We start from the raw sequence: 14,439 nt of genomic DNA, 5'->3' as shown, positions 1-14,439 counted from the left end.
CTTTTCATTTAGTTCTCTTTCAGACCAGTGTCTTGGTCAGCCGACTGTGTGCTGGGCTCAAGGTGGAGGCGGACGCAGCCGTTGGACATAATGAAATTGTGGCTGAGAGAAACCCCTCCCATGGGAGAGGTCCGTGGAGCTGACAGAAGACTGCGCCCCCTTGAGGACTGTGCAGGCAGACGGTGAGGGCTCTGGGATTCAGAGGAATGAGGGAAAACGGTCATGATTAGAATTCAAACAACGCAAACAGCAGCAGCAGCAGCAGCAGCTGAGCCTCCCTGGTCCTTGCTGTCTGCCACCAGCCCTGGTGGGGCGTGAAGCGCTTCACGTGCCCTGATAAAATGTTTAAACCCAGCTCTGGGATCAGTCTTGGGAGTTTGTATTCAGCCTCTAGACACCAAAACTTTCCTGCTGTGTGACCTTGGGGAAGTGTTGGGCTACATCCAGCAGTCCTGCAAGCCCTGTACTTGCCCAGCCTCAAGAGTGAGGAATGCCTGAGGTCAGCGGCAGAGACATCGCTGGTCTAATAGGTGGGGGGATCTCACCCACCTGAAGCATAAAGTTCTTGGAGCCACAGCCCACGGTGTGCAGCAGATGGCGGGCAGGACAGGGCAGCTGTCTTCGCTACCAGGTGTCGACTAAAGAAATACATACAACCTATAAGTTGAGAGTTCTGTTTTATTCAGTGGAAATGTTTCGAACCTGAAGCCCGGGTGGCAGCATTTCAAGTAACCCTGAGAGAACTGCTCCGGGGAGGCGAGGGGGGAAACAGGATGCACAGGAGTTCTGCAACAAAGGGCAGGTGCTAGGAGCAAAAGATTACTGTGAATAAAAGAAAACTAGGGACTCCCCTGGTGGTGCAGTGGTTAAGAATTCGCCTGTCAATGCAGGGGACACGGGTTCGAGCCCTGGTCCAGGAAGATCCCACAGGCCACGGAGCAACTAAGCCCGTGCGCCATAACTACTGAGCCCACATGCCGCAACTACTGAAGCGCTCACGCCTAGAGCCCATGCTCCACAATAAGAGAAGCCATTGCAATGAGAAGCCCACACATCTCAAGGAAGAGTAGCCCCCGCTCGCCGCAACTAGAGAAAGCCCGCGTGCAGCGACGAAGACCCGACGCAGCCATAAATAAATAAATATATTTTAAAATAAAAATTCAAAAAAGAAAAGAAAATTCAAAATCTCAAATTAAGGAATTTAATGCTTTTCTGTGTATGGGAAGATGCAAGAGTCTGGGCTCACTGCAATCATTCCTTTGATATGCACCTTAGCTACCCAAGGCCAGTGTCCTGTGTTTTCTCACCCTGAGTTCCCTCAGGCCTCACTGTGGGGAGTGGCTGCAGTCTGATGGCTGCTAGATAGCAGGTATTCTCTGTTTCCTTCCTGAGTTCCCTCGGGGCTCACCAGCTCACCATAGGCTGTGGCTGCAATCACGGATGACTGTGACATCCCTTACTGACATGGCAGGAAGTATTCCATTTCTCACAGGGAAGAGGGAGGTTGCCTGTTCCAGGAAGAACTGACATCAGGTTGGTTCACCGGTTGCCAGGAAAACTGGCAGAGGAGCACTCCCCTCACAGTCCCTTTGATAAACTGTCACAGTGGAGAGAGTCCTAATCTAAAGATTAGAACAGGGACTTCCCTGTGGTCCAGTGGTTAAGACTCTGGGCTTTCACTATCACGGCCCTGGTCGGGGAACTGAGATCCTGCGAGCTGAGGTGATGGGGTGTGGGGTGGGGGGAGTATGTAGGCATTTACTGATTAGGCTTTATGATTAAGAGGGAGGTCAGTCAGGTGAGTGGGGTGTAGGTGAGGCAGGGACTGATCGGGCAGGGGATGTACAGAGAGCAAGAGAGCAGCCATCCGGCTGGGCCTCATTATACAGGCAAACACTTCACTTCTCTGACCCTGCATTTCCCCCAGAAATCTGCTTCTCCAGGTAGGTTGCTGTGAGAAATGCTCATAATGAAACCGAGCAGGACCCTGCAGGGTCCTCTGAGGTACAAAACCCCTTCTTATGTTTGTTGGATTCCCTGGTGGTCCAGTGGTTAAGACTCCATGCTTCCACTGCAGGGGGCACGGCTTCTATCCCTGGTCAGGGCAACTAGAATCCTACATGCCTTGTGGCTAAAAAAAAGAAAAAGAAAAAAAAGCTTCAGCCTCCTAGACCTTTTCTGAGTTCCAAAGGGCATATCCATACAGTTACTAATTAGGGAAGGGAGGGAATGCAGAAACAAAGGAGGAGCTGTCAAGAAAACAATAGCACAGGGATAAAACAGGGTCCTGGTTCCACCTCAAGGGATATACATAACAATATATTTTGAGTTCTTCTGCAGGATCTGAGGCCCCCACCCATGTGGAGGATGGTAGCTTCTGGCTGAACACAAGCACATGGACCCTAGACTGGCTGGAACCAGAAGGCTGATGACTGAAATTCCTGAAAGACCACCCTGTTATCTCATCACCAACCAATCAGAGGAGGGTTACACACCCTGCAGCCCACCCCCAGATTTTGCCTATAAAAACTCTTCCCAGAAAACCATTGGGGAATTTGGGCTTTTTAAGTAAGTGTTTCTGCAAACTGTATTGATCCTTCTGATCTCGGGTGGCCATGGCCTGCAGCGGCTTGAAGCAGGATTTCCCTTCCCCGGACAGAGAATGAATTCAGTTAGGCTGCAGCAGCAAGAGCGCTGAATCTTAGCCACTAGACCAGTGGCCAGTGACAAGGCCCTCAGCAGGAAGTCCCTTTTCTTGTCATTTTAGCAAAGTTATATTGTAACAAACTTTTAAACCAGGCACCCCCATGCTCTACTAATCTCCGGCCCAAGCACACCTTTTCAAGTCTTTTAATCACAGAATACCTTGCCTAACTTGTCATTTCTTTCTGTAGATCAAAGAAGCAGAAATGAAAAATAAGTAATTAACAGATGACCAGATCTCTTCTCTAGCTTCCCCTTCAATGATCTCACAAACAAACTGTGTGAACAAGATAACATCTAGGGGAAGATCACAAGAAGTCCACTGTAAGGTCAGCTGGCCCGAGGCAGGTGATGCAAACAAATTCACCGGTTGCATCAGCCCGGGGACTTTCAGCCTTCCCGCTCTTGAGAGGGGCAGAACTAACGGTCCTACAACTGATGCAGCTGCTGTCCGATATTGCCACAGCACCCGAAGAAAACCGCCAGATGAGGACTAATCCACACCAAGAGCGCTCTGCCCACCCTTTCCTTTCTACCCCCTGTAAATCCCACCCAAGCCCTCGGCCCTGCCCTTCCGGACCGGTGAACCTCGCCCGGGAGCGCTCCCAAATAAAGCTAATTTAAAGCTCTTTGTTTCACGGTGCCATCCGTTATGGCCAGGCCTTACATCCACGAGCCTGCATGCAGTGGAGGATGGCAAAGACTCTGATCTGCCGTCTTGAAACCGTACACCTCAGATTGGGACTTGAACCCACGTGCCAGGAGGACTTGAACCTGGCCAAAACTCACAGTCTTCCAACTGAGATCGCACACCTGGCTTCAAGACTTAATGAAGCTCAGGTTCTTGATGTCTAATCGCAGAAAGAATTCAGTGATAGACAAAGTGATAGGTAAGAAGTGGATTTATTTAGAGAGAAACACGCTCCACCAGACAGAGCGTGGGCCATCTCAGAAGGTGAGAAAGGCACGAGGGTGTGGGGTTGTCAGTGTTTATAGTGGTGGGTAATCTCTTATAGGATAATGAGTGGGAGGGGTATTCCAGTTATTTTGGGAAGGGGCAGGAATTTCCAGGAATTGGGCCACCACCCAATTTTTGATCCTTATTGTCGCCTTAGGACTGTCATGACACCTGTGGGTGTGTCATATAGCTCACTGATGTGTTACAATGAGCATATAATGAAGCTCACGGTCTAGGGGAAGTCAACTTGTCCACCATCTTGGACCCATTTGGTTCTAATCCATTTATGTCATGTCCTCGGGCTGTGTCATCCTTTCAAACGCTGTGCCCTGCCCCCTTCCCCCCTGTTGCAATCTCAGTGATTAACTGAGATGACGTCCCTACTTTCCTTTAAAACGTTCATGGCCGAGCAGAATCTCTAGAGGTGGTTTTTGGGGGATGCTGAGTCCACCATCTCCCCGGATTGTCAGCATTCTGATTAAAGGCACCTTTCTTTTCTATGGACATTTGTGAGTATGTAATTGATTTTGTAAGCTGCGAGCAGTGAGACCTCCATTGGATAACAGCATGTGGAGGCTCCAGGTCCCCAAGCCCAGCCAGGCCTCCGTATAGGTGCAGCCCAGAGAAGGCACAGAGACTCTGGGAGGAGGCACAGTGCCCCTCACCCCTGATGCCCCCCAAGTTGAGGAGGTCTGGCAGCAATTAGAGCAGAGTGATGGAAAGCACTCTTGGAGTGGTGGGCCTGAGGAGCATTTCCCGGGACAGACCTGAGCTGTACATGCCCAGGGTGCTCCCCCTAGTCATTCTCTGTCCTCCCTGGACACCACCGGCAAGCTAGCACTAGGGCGGCCATGCCCCACAGTAACTGTGTCGTCAGAGCAGGTTGGGGGTGGGGGTGTGGCCAGTGCATCTTCTCCTTACCTGCTATGGAAGCCCTGGGATCAGGCCCTCCCATTCTCTCCATTTTGCACAGGAAGAAACCGAGGCCCAGAGTGGGGGTTTCTCTTGCATGTGCTAAGTAAATGCCCAAGACAAAGTCAGATGACCAGTGTCCTCAGGACAACAAAGTAGACGGAGAAGATCTTAGAGTCTGGGGTGACTTCCCAGGAGGCAATCAGAGGACTGTCAGGAAAGGACACAAGTCAGTCTGGGATGAAGTGAAGGAGCCACGTGGATTACAAATTAATAAAAAGAAAATTCTAGGAGTTCCCTGGCAGTCCAGTGGTTAGGACTTGGCGCTTTTACTGCCTTGGGTCTGGTTCAATCCCTGGTATGGGAACTAATATCCTGCACCTCATGCCGTATGGCCAAAGAAACCCAAAAACAAACAAAAAATCTTACAGTGATCAGGGCTGTGGTGAGGGTAAACAGGGTCACAGCTAGAGAGTAGCCTTAAGCCTTATTTGGGTTTCCATAGGAAGGGATACAATGCTCCTACACATAATCACTATTAAATATTTTAATGAATTCATTTTTCAGTTATAAATAAATATCTTAAAGAGGAAACTGGATTCACAACTGTTAAGAGGTAAGCCAGCTCCACTTGGAATAAACAGAGGGCAACCCACCTGCAGAGAAAAGTCCAGTGACCTTCTTGGTTCCATTCTGCACAGGAACCCTCTGTTTATGAAACTGTGGGCCTCAGATTGGGACTTGAACCCACGTTCTTTTAACTGAGATCACACACCTGGTCTCAGGACTTAACGAAGCTCAGGTTCTTGATGTCTTGTCACAGAAAGAATTCAGTGAGAGACAAAGTGATGGGTAAGAAGTGGATTTATTGGGGGGGGCGCTTCCTTGGTGGTACAGTGGTTAAGAATCCGCCTGCCAATAAAGGGGACATGGGTTCGAGCCCTGGTCCAGGAGGATCCCGCATGCCGCGGAGCAACTAAGCCCGTGAGCCACAACTACTAAGCCTACGTGCCACAACTACTGAAGCACATGCACCTAGAGCCCATGCTCCACAACAAGAGAAGCCACTGCAATGAGAGGCCCGTGCACCACAATGAAGAGTGGTTCTTACTCGCCGCAACTAGAGGAAGCCCATGCATAGCAACGAAGACCCAACACAGCCAAAAATAAATAAATTAATTAATTAATTTAAAAAATATATATATATATTTTAAAAAGAAGTGGATTTATTTAGAGAGAAACACATTCCACAGACAGAGTGTGGACCATCTCAGAAGGCAAGAGCGGCACCAGGGTATGGGGTTGTCAGTTTTTATAAGGGTGGGTAATCGCATAGGCTAATGAGTAGGAGGAGTATTCCTGCTATTTTGGGGAAGGGGTAGGGATTTCTAGGAATTGGACAACCACCCCCTTTTTGGCCTTTTATGGTTGGTCTCAGATCTGTCATGGTGACTGTGGGTGTGTCACCTATTGTGCTGATGTGTTACAATGAGTATATACTGAGGCTCAAGGTCTGGTGGAAGTCAACTCATCCGCCATCTTGGACTTATTTGGTTCTAATCAGTTTGGGTCGTGTCCTTGAGCTATGTCGTTCTTTTAAAGGTTGTGCCCTGCCCCCTTCTATCCCATTTCATTTAGAAGCAGAAACTCCCCAAATGTTTTAGTCTGGACTCGTAGCTGACTCTCCACCTCAGTCGAACGCACAGAAGGTTACCAGTGGGAATCCACCTTTGTATTGTTGAACTCTGCATATAATCACTGGGCTTGGAGCTAGGTGGAGGCCAGGCACTCATTCTATTTATGATTTTGGTACCTGTGTGATGCCAAGTAGAGTCAGACAGGCAGCTGGTGTGTCAGGGAGACGTGTCAACTGTGCATTTAACCTGCAAAATCCAAGCATATTGGTTAAGCAGAGGGTGTGAGAGAAAGAGCTGTTTTTTTTTTTAACTTATTTATCTTACTTGCTGATTCCAATAAACTGTATCCCGGGGGTCCAGGTATTAAAGTCAGACCAGTCACAAAACCAAGCATTTCAGAAGACATGGACATTCAAGATCTTTTGTATTGCTAATGGTGCTACAATGGGTAAAAACCACTTTGAAAAAGTTTGCCGCTGGGTATTGGAAAAATACTTGTTTCTCCTTTACTCACACTCTACTGCCATACTCAACACTATTTTTTTTCATTGAAGTGTAGTTGATTTACCATATTATATTAGTTTCAGGTATGATTCAATATAATAGTAATTCAATATTTTTATAGATTATACTCCATTTAAAGTTATTACAAAATAATGGCTATATTTCCCTGTGCTGTACAATAGACACTTGTTGCTTATTTCTTTTATACATAGTAGTTTGTATCTATTAATCTCCTTCCCATATTGTGTCCCTCTCCCCTTCCTTCTCCCCATGGGTAACCACTAGTTTGTTCTCTATATCTGTGAGTCTGTTTCTATTTTATCATATACATTCACTTATTTCTTTTTTTTAGATTCCACATATAAGTGATAACATAGAGTATGTATCTTTGTCTGATTTATTTCACTAAGCATAATACTCTCTAGTTCCATCCATATTGTTGCGAATATCAGAATTTCCCTCTTTTTTATGACTGAGTAATATTCCATTATATATATATATATACCACATCGTCTTTATCCATTCATCTGTTGATGGCACTTAGGTTGCTTCCATAACTTGGCGATTGTAAGTAGTGCTGCTATTAACATTGGGGTGCATGTCTTTTTGAAGTAACAACACTCAACACTTCTGACACCAGAAGTGTGGCTGTTTTCTCACACCAACCAATTGTCTGTGGCACCAACTGGGTGTCCTACAATTCAGTGAATTCTGACACTAATTTGGCTTAGTGAAAATCCCTCAGGTTAAGGGCTCAGTCCCATATGATTGCCCCCCACTTCAGAGGCCAATTGCAAATAGTGGGTACCCATGTTACCCACAACTTCTGTCTGAGTTGGCTGCAAATCAGAGGTTCCCCTAACTGCCCTCCTCGAATTGGATTATTCACTAGAACGGTTCACAGAATTCAGGGAAATACTCACTTACTTAAACAGTTTATTATATTAAAGGGTATGATAAAGGATACAGATGAACAGCCAGACAGAGTTATAGAGGGAGAGATCAGGAAGGGCCCCGAGCACAGGAGCTTCTGTCCCTGTAGAGTAGGGGCATGCCACCCTCCTGGCACATGGATGTGTTCTGCAACCTGGAAGATCTCCAAGTCCTGAACTTAAGAATGCATGATCCATTATTAACTCAAATCTCCAGTTCCTCTCCACTTCCAGGGATGCAGGGGTGCAGTGGGGCTGAAAGTTCCAAGCTTCTAATCATTATTTGGTCTTTCTGGTGATCAGTCCCCATCCTGAAGCCATCCAGGAGCCCACCAAGCATCACCTCATTTAAAGCCAAAGACACTCCTTTCATCCAGGAAATTTAAAAGGATTTAGGTGCTCTGTGTCAGAAGCCAGGGTCCAAGATCAAATTTTAGAACAAAAGATGCTCCCAGGGGAATTCCCTGGAGGTCCAGTGGTTAAGGCTCCACTCTTTCACTGCACTGTGGGTGCGGGTTCGAGCCTTGGTCAGGAAACTACAATCCAACAAGCCCCGCGTCGCAGCCAAAAACAAAAACAAACAAAAAGCTCCTAGTGCTCTTATCTCTTAGGAAAATACAAGGGTTTTGGGGGCACTGTGCTGGGGAACCGGGCAGAGTCCAATATATATATATATATATATATGTATATATATATATATATATATACATATATATATATATATATACATATATATATACATATATATATATATTTGCTGTAATTTCACTACCCATCTCCCAGAGGTCTTTCCAAAGAAAAGCCTTCTTTCATACCAAGATTTGCAAGAATATTCACCAGAGTAAAATACCTGGAGACAGCCCAGGAAAGAGGGTGGATGGATGGGCTTCTCCACATAGTGGAGCATTGTCCCAGCCCGATAGCAAGGGAATCAGAGAAGTGTCACAATTTACCCCGCAGAATGCCCCTGTTCCAGTATTCAGTCCATTTCTATAGGGCACCTTCTAGTTTCTCAATGAGACTGAACCCTAATTTCCTATTGAAGCCAGATCACAAATGTGTTCACAATAACTATCATGTGAGCTTTTGCCTCGACTGTACACAGAATCCGTTTTCTCCAAACTGCTCTTTCAAACTGGTTTTGCAAATAAGCCTTCCCTACCCCCACACACTCCATCTACTGGAAGAAATGCATGGAAAACATTGGACTTTTCTGGTATTTGTTAATAAAATTGCATTCTGCAACTTTCAGTCACCATTCTTCTTTAGGTCCAGTTTAGCTATTAAATTGCCAGTAAATTATATGATTACATATTATTTAAATACAAAGGGTCCCTTTCGTCACTTAAGGCCTCTTTCCAAGTTTCCATCTCCGCTCCCCACCTTTTTAGGTGCCTGTGGCTGAACTAGAGATAAAGTGTATGGACAGAGGACAGGGCAGCAAGCAGGGAAAGTCTCGTTGGACCACTGAGCTTGGAACTCACTGCCTTATTGTAACCGAAAGTGGGGTCCGGCTGCTCGCCACTCAAAAGCCAATAAAGAGGCCAGGTTGGTGGAAAGGAAAGTGCTTTATTTTGGGTGCCGGCAACCGGGGGATGGGGAGGGTGGACGGCTGTCCTAAGGCTGACTCCACCCACCCCACCCCCCCGCGACAATCAGTGGGCAAGAGCTTTTACAGACGGAGGGAGGGGACCACATGCAGAAACAGCACAGTCAACTCTAACAGTCATCTTGAAATTGGGCATCTGTGCTCTGATCAGCGTCATCTTGATTGTTTTAAGCACAGTTAGCCTTCAGGTTCAGGGTCCGTTCTTTCACCATTTCTTTGAGGCCAATTCTCGGAATTGTGGCAGCTTATGTCATGGCTACAGCCTGGTTATCATGCTGTTAACTTCTTCCACCTGGTGGGGGTTTCAGTATCTACAAGAGAGCTCCCAGGATATGGCTCAGAATATTATCTGTAGTCCTTAAGGAGGAACTAAAGCTCCTTGATTTTTGCTTAATGACTAAACAATTAATTGGTCTCCTTTGACTGTTTTCCTTTGTTTCTGCATTTTCTCACTTCTCTGATTAAACTTATTCTTTTGCTAAAGATTTTCCACAGACAAAAGCAGGCTGAGGACATGGGGGGGGCAAGGACCATAGGATCCTGCTCCGTTTCATTCTCACGTGGGACACACGCCAAAATTTTAAAGAATAAACACCAACATAACACATCCAGATGCTTTTCTACTCACTTGAGATACTTTAGTGAACAAAACTGAGAAATTCCCTGCTCTTCATAAACTTACTTTTTTTTGGGGGGGGTGTGAAACAATAAATGGAGAATACAATCAGGAAATTACATTCTTTTTTTAAAATTGTCTTTATTTATTTTCTTTCCTTTTTAAATTTTTAATCTTATTTAATTATTATTATTTTTGGTCGTGCTGCAAGGCATGTGGGATCTTAGTTCACCGACCAGGGATGGAACTTGTGCCCCCTGCAGTAGAAGTGCGGAATCTTAACCACTGGACCGCCAGGGAAGTTGCCAGTTTTTAAAAATTATTTTTATAAAGTATATTCTATAGAGCAGTACTATGGAAATAAACATACACACATACATAATTTATATACATCACATTGGGGCCATAGCCAAGGAAGCTTTTAGTGTGGAGGGAACACTTTTGAGGGCAATTTTCTGGTGAAACCTAAGGTGGCGGTGGTAGGTGGAGGACTGGCGGAAGCGTCTCTGGCAAAGGGAACATACATAGGGCTTCTCTCCCGTGTGGATTCTCTCGTGAGCCCGAAGGTTGGTTTTGTGGCTGAAGGCCATTCCACACATGTTGCACATGAAAGGCTTCTCTCCTGCATGAATCCTCTGATGCACATGTAGGTCTGATGCCTGGAAGAAGCCTTTGCCACACTCGGCACAAATGTATGTCCTCTCATTATTGTGTCTTTTCTGGTGAACTTTTAACCGAGAGGGATACCTAAAGATCTTGGGACACGTCTCACATTTATATACTTTTGGGGCTTCGTGGAATCTTTCTTGGTGTTCCCCACGTGCAGAGTTCCCCTCAGTGCTCTGATGCATAGAAACAGGCTCAAGGGTGACCTGGTCTGCCTTGAAGAGAAACTCTGGTTCCACCTCCACAAGGACATCTTGATAGGAGGGTCCTTTCAGGGATCCTTCCTGGGACCTGGAGGGGCCTGGACCTGCTCTTCTGGAGCTGAGTGGATTCTCCAAATAAACACCTCCTTCTTCAGGCCTCAGACTGTTCTCTTCTTGGATAATGAGTAGGAAAGGTATTTGATTGTTTGGACTAGTAATACGGTCATTTACTTGACAAGTTTTCAAAGAAATGTTGCCACCATTTTCTTTACCTTCACTTTCTGTAGTGGGGGAAAAAGGGACTCAGTGAAGTTATGCCCAAGAAAAAGTCCACACAGATCATCCCTCTGGTACCTGGGCTTTCCCCACTCACTTTGTCTTGTTTCCAGGGAAGTATCTTGAGGAGTCCAGAAAGGTGTCCCCATGTTCTCTCTTGCTGGAGTTCCTGTCGACAACTGTTTTGTGAAGTGAACAATGACTTCTCTTAAGGGCGTATTCTCACAAAAGAGGGCTTCCTGTCCCTGCATGTGGACGTGGACCTGTGAACAAAGCCTGATTACTATCTATAATAACTTCTTTCTCTACTTCCAGGCAACTCCAACAGACTACTTATTCCTTACACCCCTTTGTCCCTCACCCTGGGAGTCAGAACCCTCTACTTACTAAGCCAGGTGGCTTCATGCCATCATCGGTGAGATCTTCCATGAATTTCTCCAGGTTTCTGCCACTTGCATTCCATTTCTCTTGTAAAGTGGACCTGTCACAGCAGTGGCCATTGATCATAAACTGTTCCAGGACCAAACGAGAAATTATTTCATCCTTGCTGTGTTTTTCTGGCTGCAGCCATGAGTGAAATAATTTATAGAGTCTTTGCAGCTCCTGCCTTGCACATGAGTTATTGCTGTTTTGAAATAAGCTGAGCTGAGTGTTCCGGAACTCAGAGATCCCCTCTCTCTCCTGGATGGCAGATCCTTGGCTGGGTTTAAGCTCTAGATCATCTGACCCAGGATCCTTCCTGGATGGTTCATCTTGAAAGGAGATTCTGAGGTCTAAAGCCATTCTTAACAAGAATTCTCAGAGCCGCAACTTCAGGAATTCAATCTCTGCTGACTTGTTTCTTGGGGGATCTCTTTCAACAACTGGTGGATGTTTAAGAACTGCAAGCTAGAAATAGAAGAGATATGTAATAAATTACAACACTGGTATAATTGAAAAGCAACAAACAAAATTCAGGTTCAGTTGAGTTCATGGATGAATTCTACTAGACATTTGGTGAATACACAAATGGAGAAAAGCACAACCTCATCAGTCATCCCAGAAATGCAAAATAAAACTACAACAACGTGCTACAAAATACCTATCAGAATCACTAAAATAAAATAGAGATAGCATTGGCATGGATTGGAGCACCTGGCACTCTCAGTCACTGCTAGTGAGTACTCACGTTGGAAATGCTTTGACTAGTATGTGCTAAATCTGTATTTATGCATTCCCTGTGACTCATCAGTTTTACTCCTCGGCATGTACTCAACGGAAGAATATACTCATGTGCATCAAAGGCATATACAATAATGTTTCTATCAACATAATTCATAATATTCCCATGCTGTAAATACTCTAAATGTCCAACATTCAATGGGACAGATTACAATTAATTGATGTAGAGGCATATTTGATAGCAATGAGAAGAAATTCTTCATGCAACAACATAGAATAACCACAAAACAGAATGTCAAATGAAATAATCCAGGCACCAAACCATACATTTTTTTTCTTCTCGTTTATGTTCATTGAAAAGCATATAAATACTATCAATATTATTTAGGATGTTGGTTAAAATTTTGGAAACAATAGTAGATCCTGGGATAGGTACATATGGAGGGCTCCATAGGACGACCCCATCCCAGTTTGCCTGGGACTAAAGAGAGAGTTCCTGTGATGCTGTACCTCCAATTTTAGCTGGCGATAGTCTACCTCTTGATCTTGGAGGTAGTTACACACGAGTGTTTCTCTGTAAAAATCCATCAAGTTATATACTTCACTTTTCCTTTTTTCTGTATGTGCATTACATTTCAATTTTAAAAGTTCAATTTTAAACAGTAAATAGCGTCTTAAGTTGTAATTGGACATGATTTAACTGAACAAAGGCGATCTAGTACAAAGATGTTCTTTCAGTCATTATAAGAAAACAAGGGGCTTCCCTGGTGGCGCAGTGGTTGAGAATCTGCCTGCCAATGCAGGGGACAGGGGTTCGAGCCCTGGTCTGGGAGGATCCCCCATGCCGCGGAGCGACTAGCCCCATGAGCCACAAATACTGGGCCTGTGCGTCTGGAGCCTGTGCTCCGCAACGAGAGGCCGCGATAGTGAGAGGCCCGTGCACCGCGATGAGGAGTGGCCCCCACTTGCCGCAACTGGGGAAAGCCCTCGCACAGAAACGAAGAGCCAACACAGCCATAAATAAATAAATAAATAAATAAATTTTTTAAAAAAAGCAAAATTCCTTTAAAAAAAAAAGAAAACAAAATATTACAAACAATTGACAAGAAAGTGAATGAAATAGGACAGGCTGGAATCCATATACGTGATTTCATCTTGTGTTAGAAACTCCTACATCAGACACAAACATCTGCAAAACCACCTCAGCTACACCCCGTGTCAGCCCAATGATACATTCCTCAGGAAATTTTCCGTTTACTTTCACCTCTTTCTTTTTTCCAATTACCCTTCCTTATGAAAAACATTTATCTTTGCTTCACTGATCTTATCAAAGTTATAATTTTATATTGATCTGTTTCTTTCTTTTTTAAAATAAATTTATTTATTTATTTTTGGCTGCGTTGTGTCTTTGTTGCTGTGCATGGGCTTTCTCTACTTGCGGCGAGGGGGGGCTACTCTTCGTTGCGGTGCGCAGGTTTCTCATTGCGGTGGCTTCTCTTGTTGCGGAGCACGGGATCTGGGCACGCCGGCTTCAGAGCACAGGCTCAGTAGTTGTGGTGCACGGGCTTAGTCTCTCCACGGCATGTGGGATCTTCCCGGACCAGGGCTCTAACCCATGTTCCCTGCATTGGCAGGAGGATTCTTAGCCACTGCACCACCAGGGAAGTCCCTATTGAGCTGTTTGTATTGCCTATCTTTTTCTACTGGAGTGTAGGATTCAGAAGAGAAACTGAGTTTGTATTATTCAATATTGATTTGTGACTGCAAATCAATGATCTGGGCAACCACAGGCATACCCCTTGGGATGTCAAACAGATAAAAGATTTAATCCTCTTTCTATATCATTGCTGTGTGTGTGTGTGTGTGTTTATATATAGTCAACATTTCAAAGACTTGTATTATTATTATTATTATTTTTGTCCACACCACGCAGCTTGCAGGATCCTAGTTCCCCCAACCAGGGATCGAACCCACACCCTTGGAAATGAAAGCACGGAGTCTGGACCACCAGGGAATTCCCAGTTTTTTTTGTTTTTTCTTTTGGCTGCGCCACGCAGCATGTGGGATCTTAGTTCCCCAGCCAGGGATGGAACCTGTGCCCCCTGCATTGGAAGCTGGAGTCTTAACCACTGGACTGCCAGGAAAGTCCCTGGATTTGTTGATTTTTTTTTAAAGCAAACATCGTGCCACAAAATCAGAAAATGTGGGTGTTTGTTGGGATATGTGGGCTCCCAAATACCTAATTAATTTCTGTTAACTGAC

General features: G+C 45.2%; 2 protein-coding genes across 3 annotated transcripts in view; both read right to left on the bottom strand.

Annotated features, from left to right (window-relative positions):
• The window catches only part of LOC308606583 (zinc finger protein 154-like), a 289,896-nt gene that overhangs the window by 52,858 nt on the left and 222,599 nt on the right, over positions 1-14,439 (bottom strand). The window lies entirely within an intron of this gene.
• Positions 9,952-11,799, bottom strand: ZSCAN4 (zinc finger and SCAN domain containing 4; the record flags this gene model as incomplete). Its single annotated transcript, XM_081216611.1, has 3 exons — positions 9,952-11,021; positions 11,114-11,279; positions 11,404-11,799. The coding sequence occupies 3 exons, from the start codon at positions 11,797-11,799 to the stop codon at positions 10,264-10,266; spliced, it is 1,320 nt and encodes a 439-aa protein (XP_081072737.1). The 3' UTR covers positions 9,952-10,263.

This window comes from Mesoplodon bidens (genome assembly GCF_964165515.1).
Source record: "Mesoplodon bidens genome assembly, chromosome: 18".
NCBI lineage: Eukaryota > Metazoa > Chordata > Mammalia > Artiodactyla > Ziphiidae > Mesoplodon > Mesoplodon bidens.
This window is presented reverse-complemented; position numbering and strand designations above follow the sequence as displayed.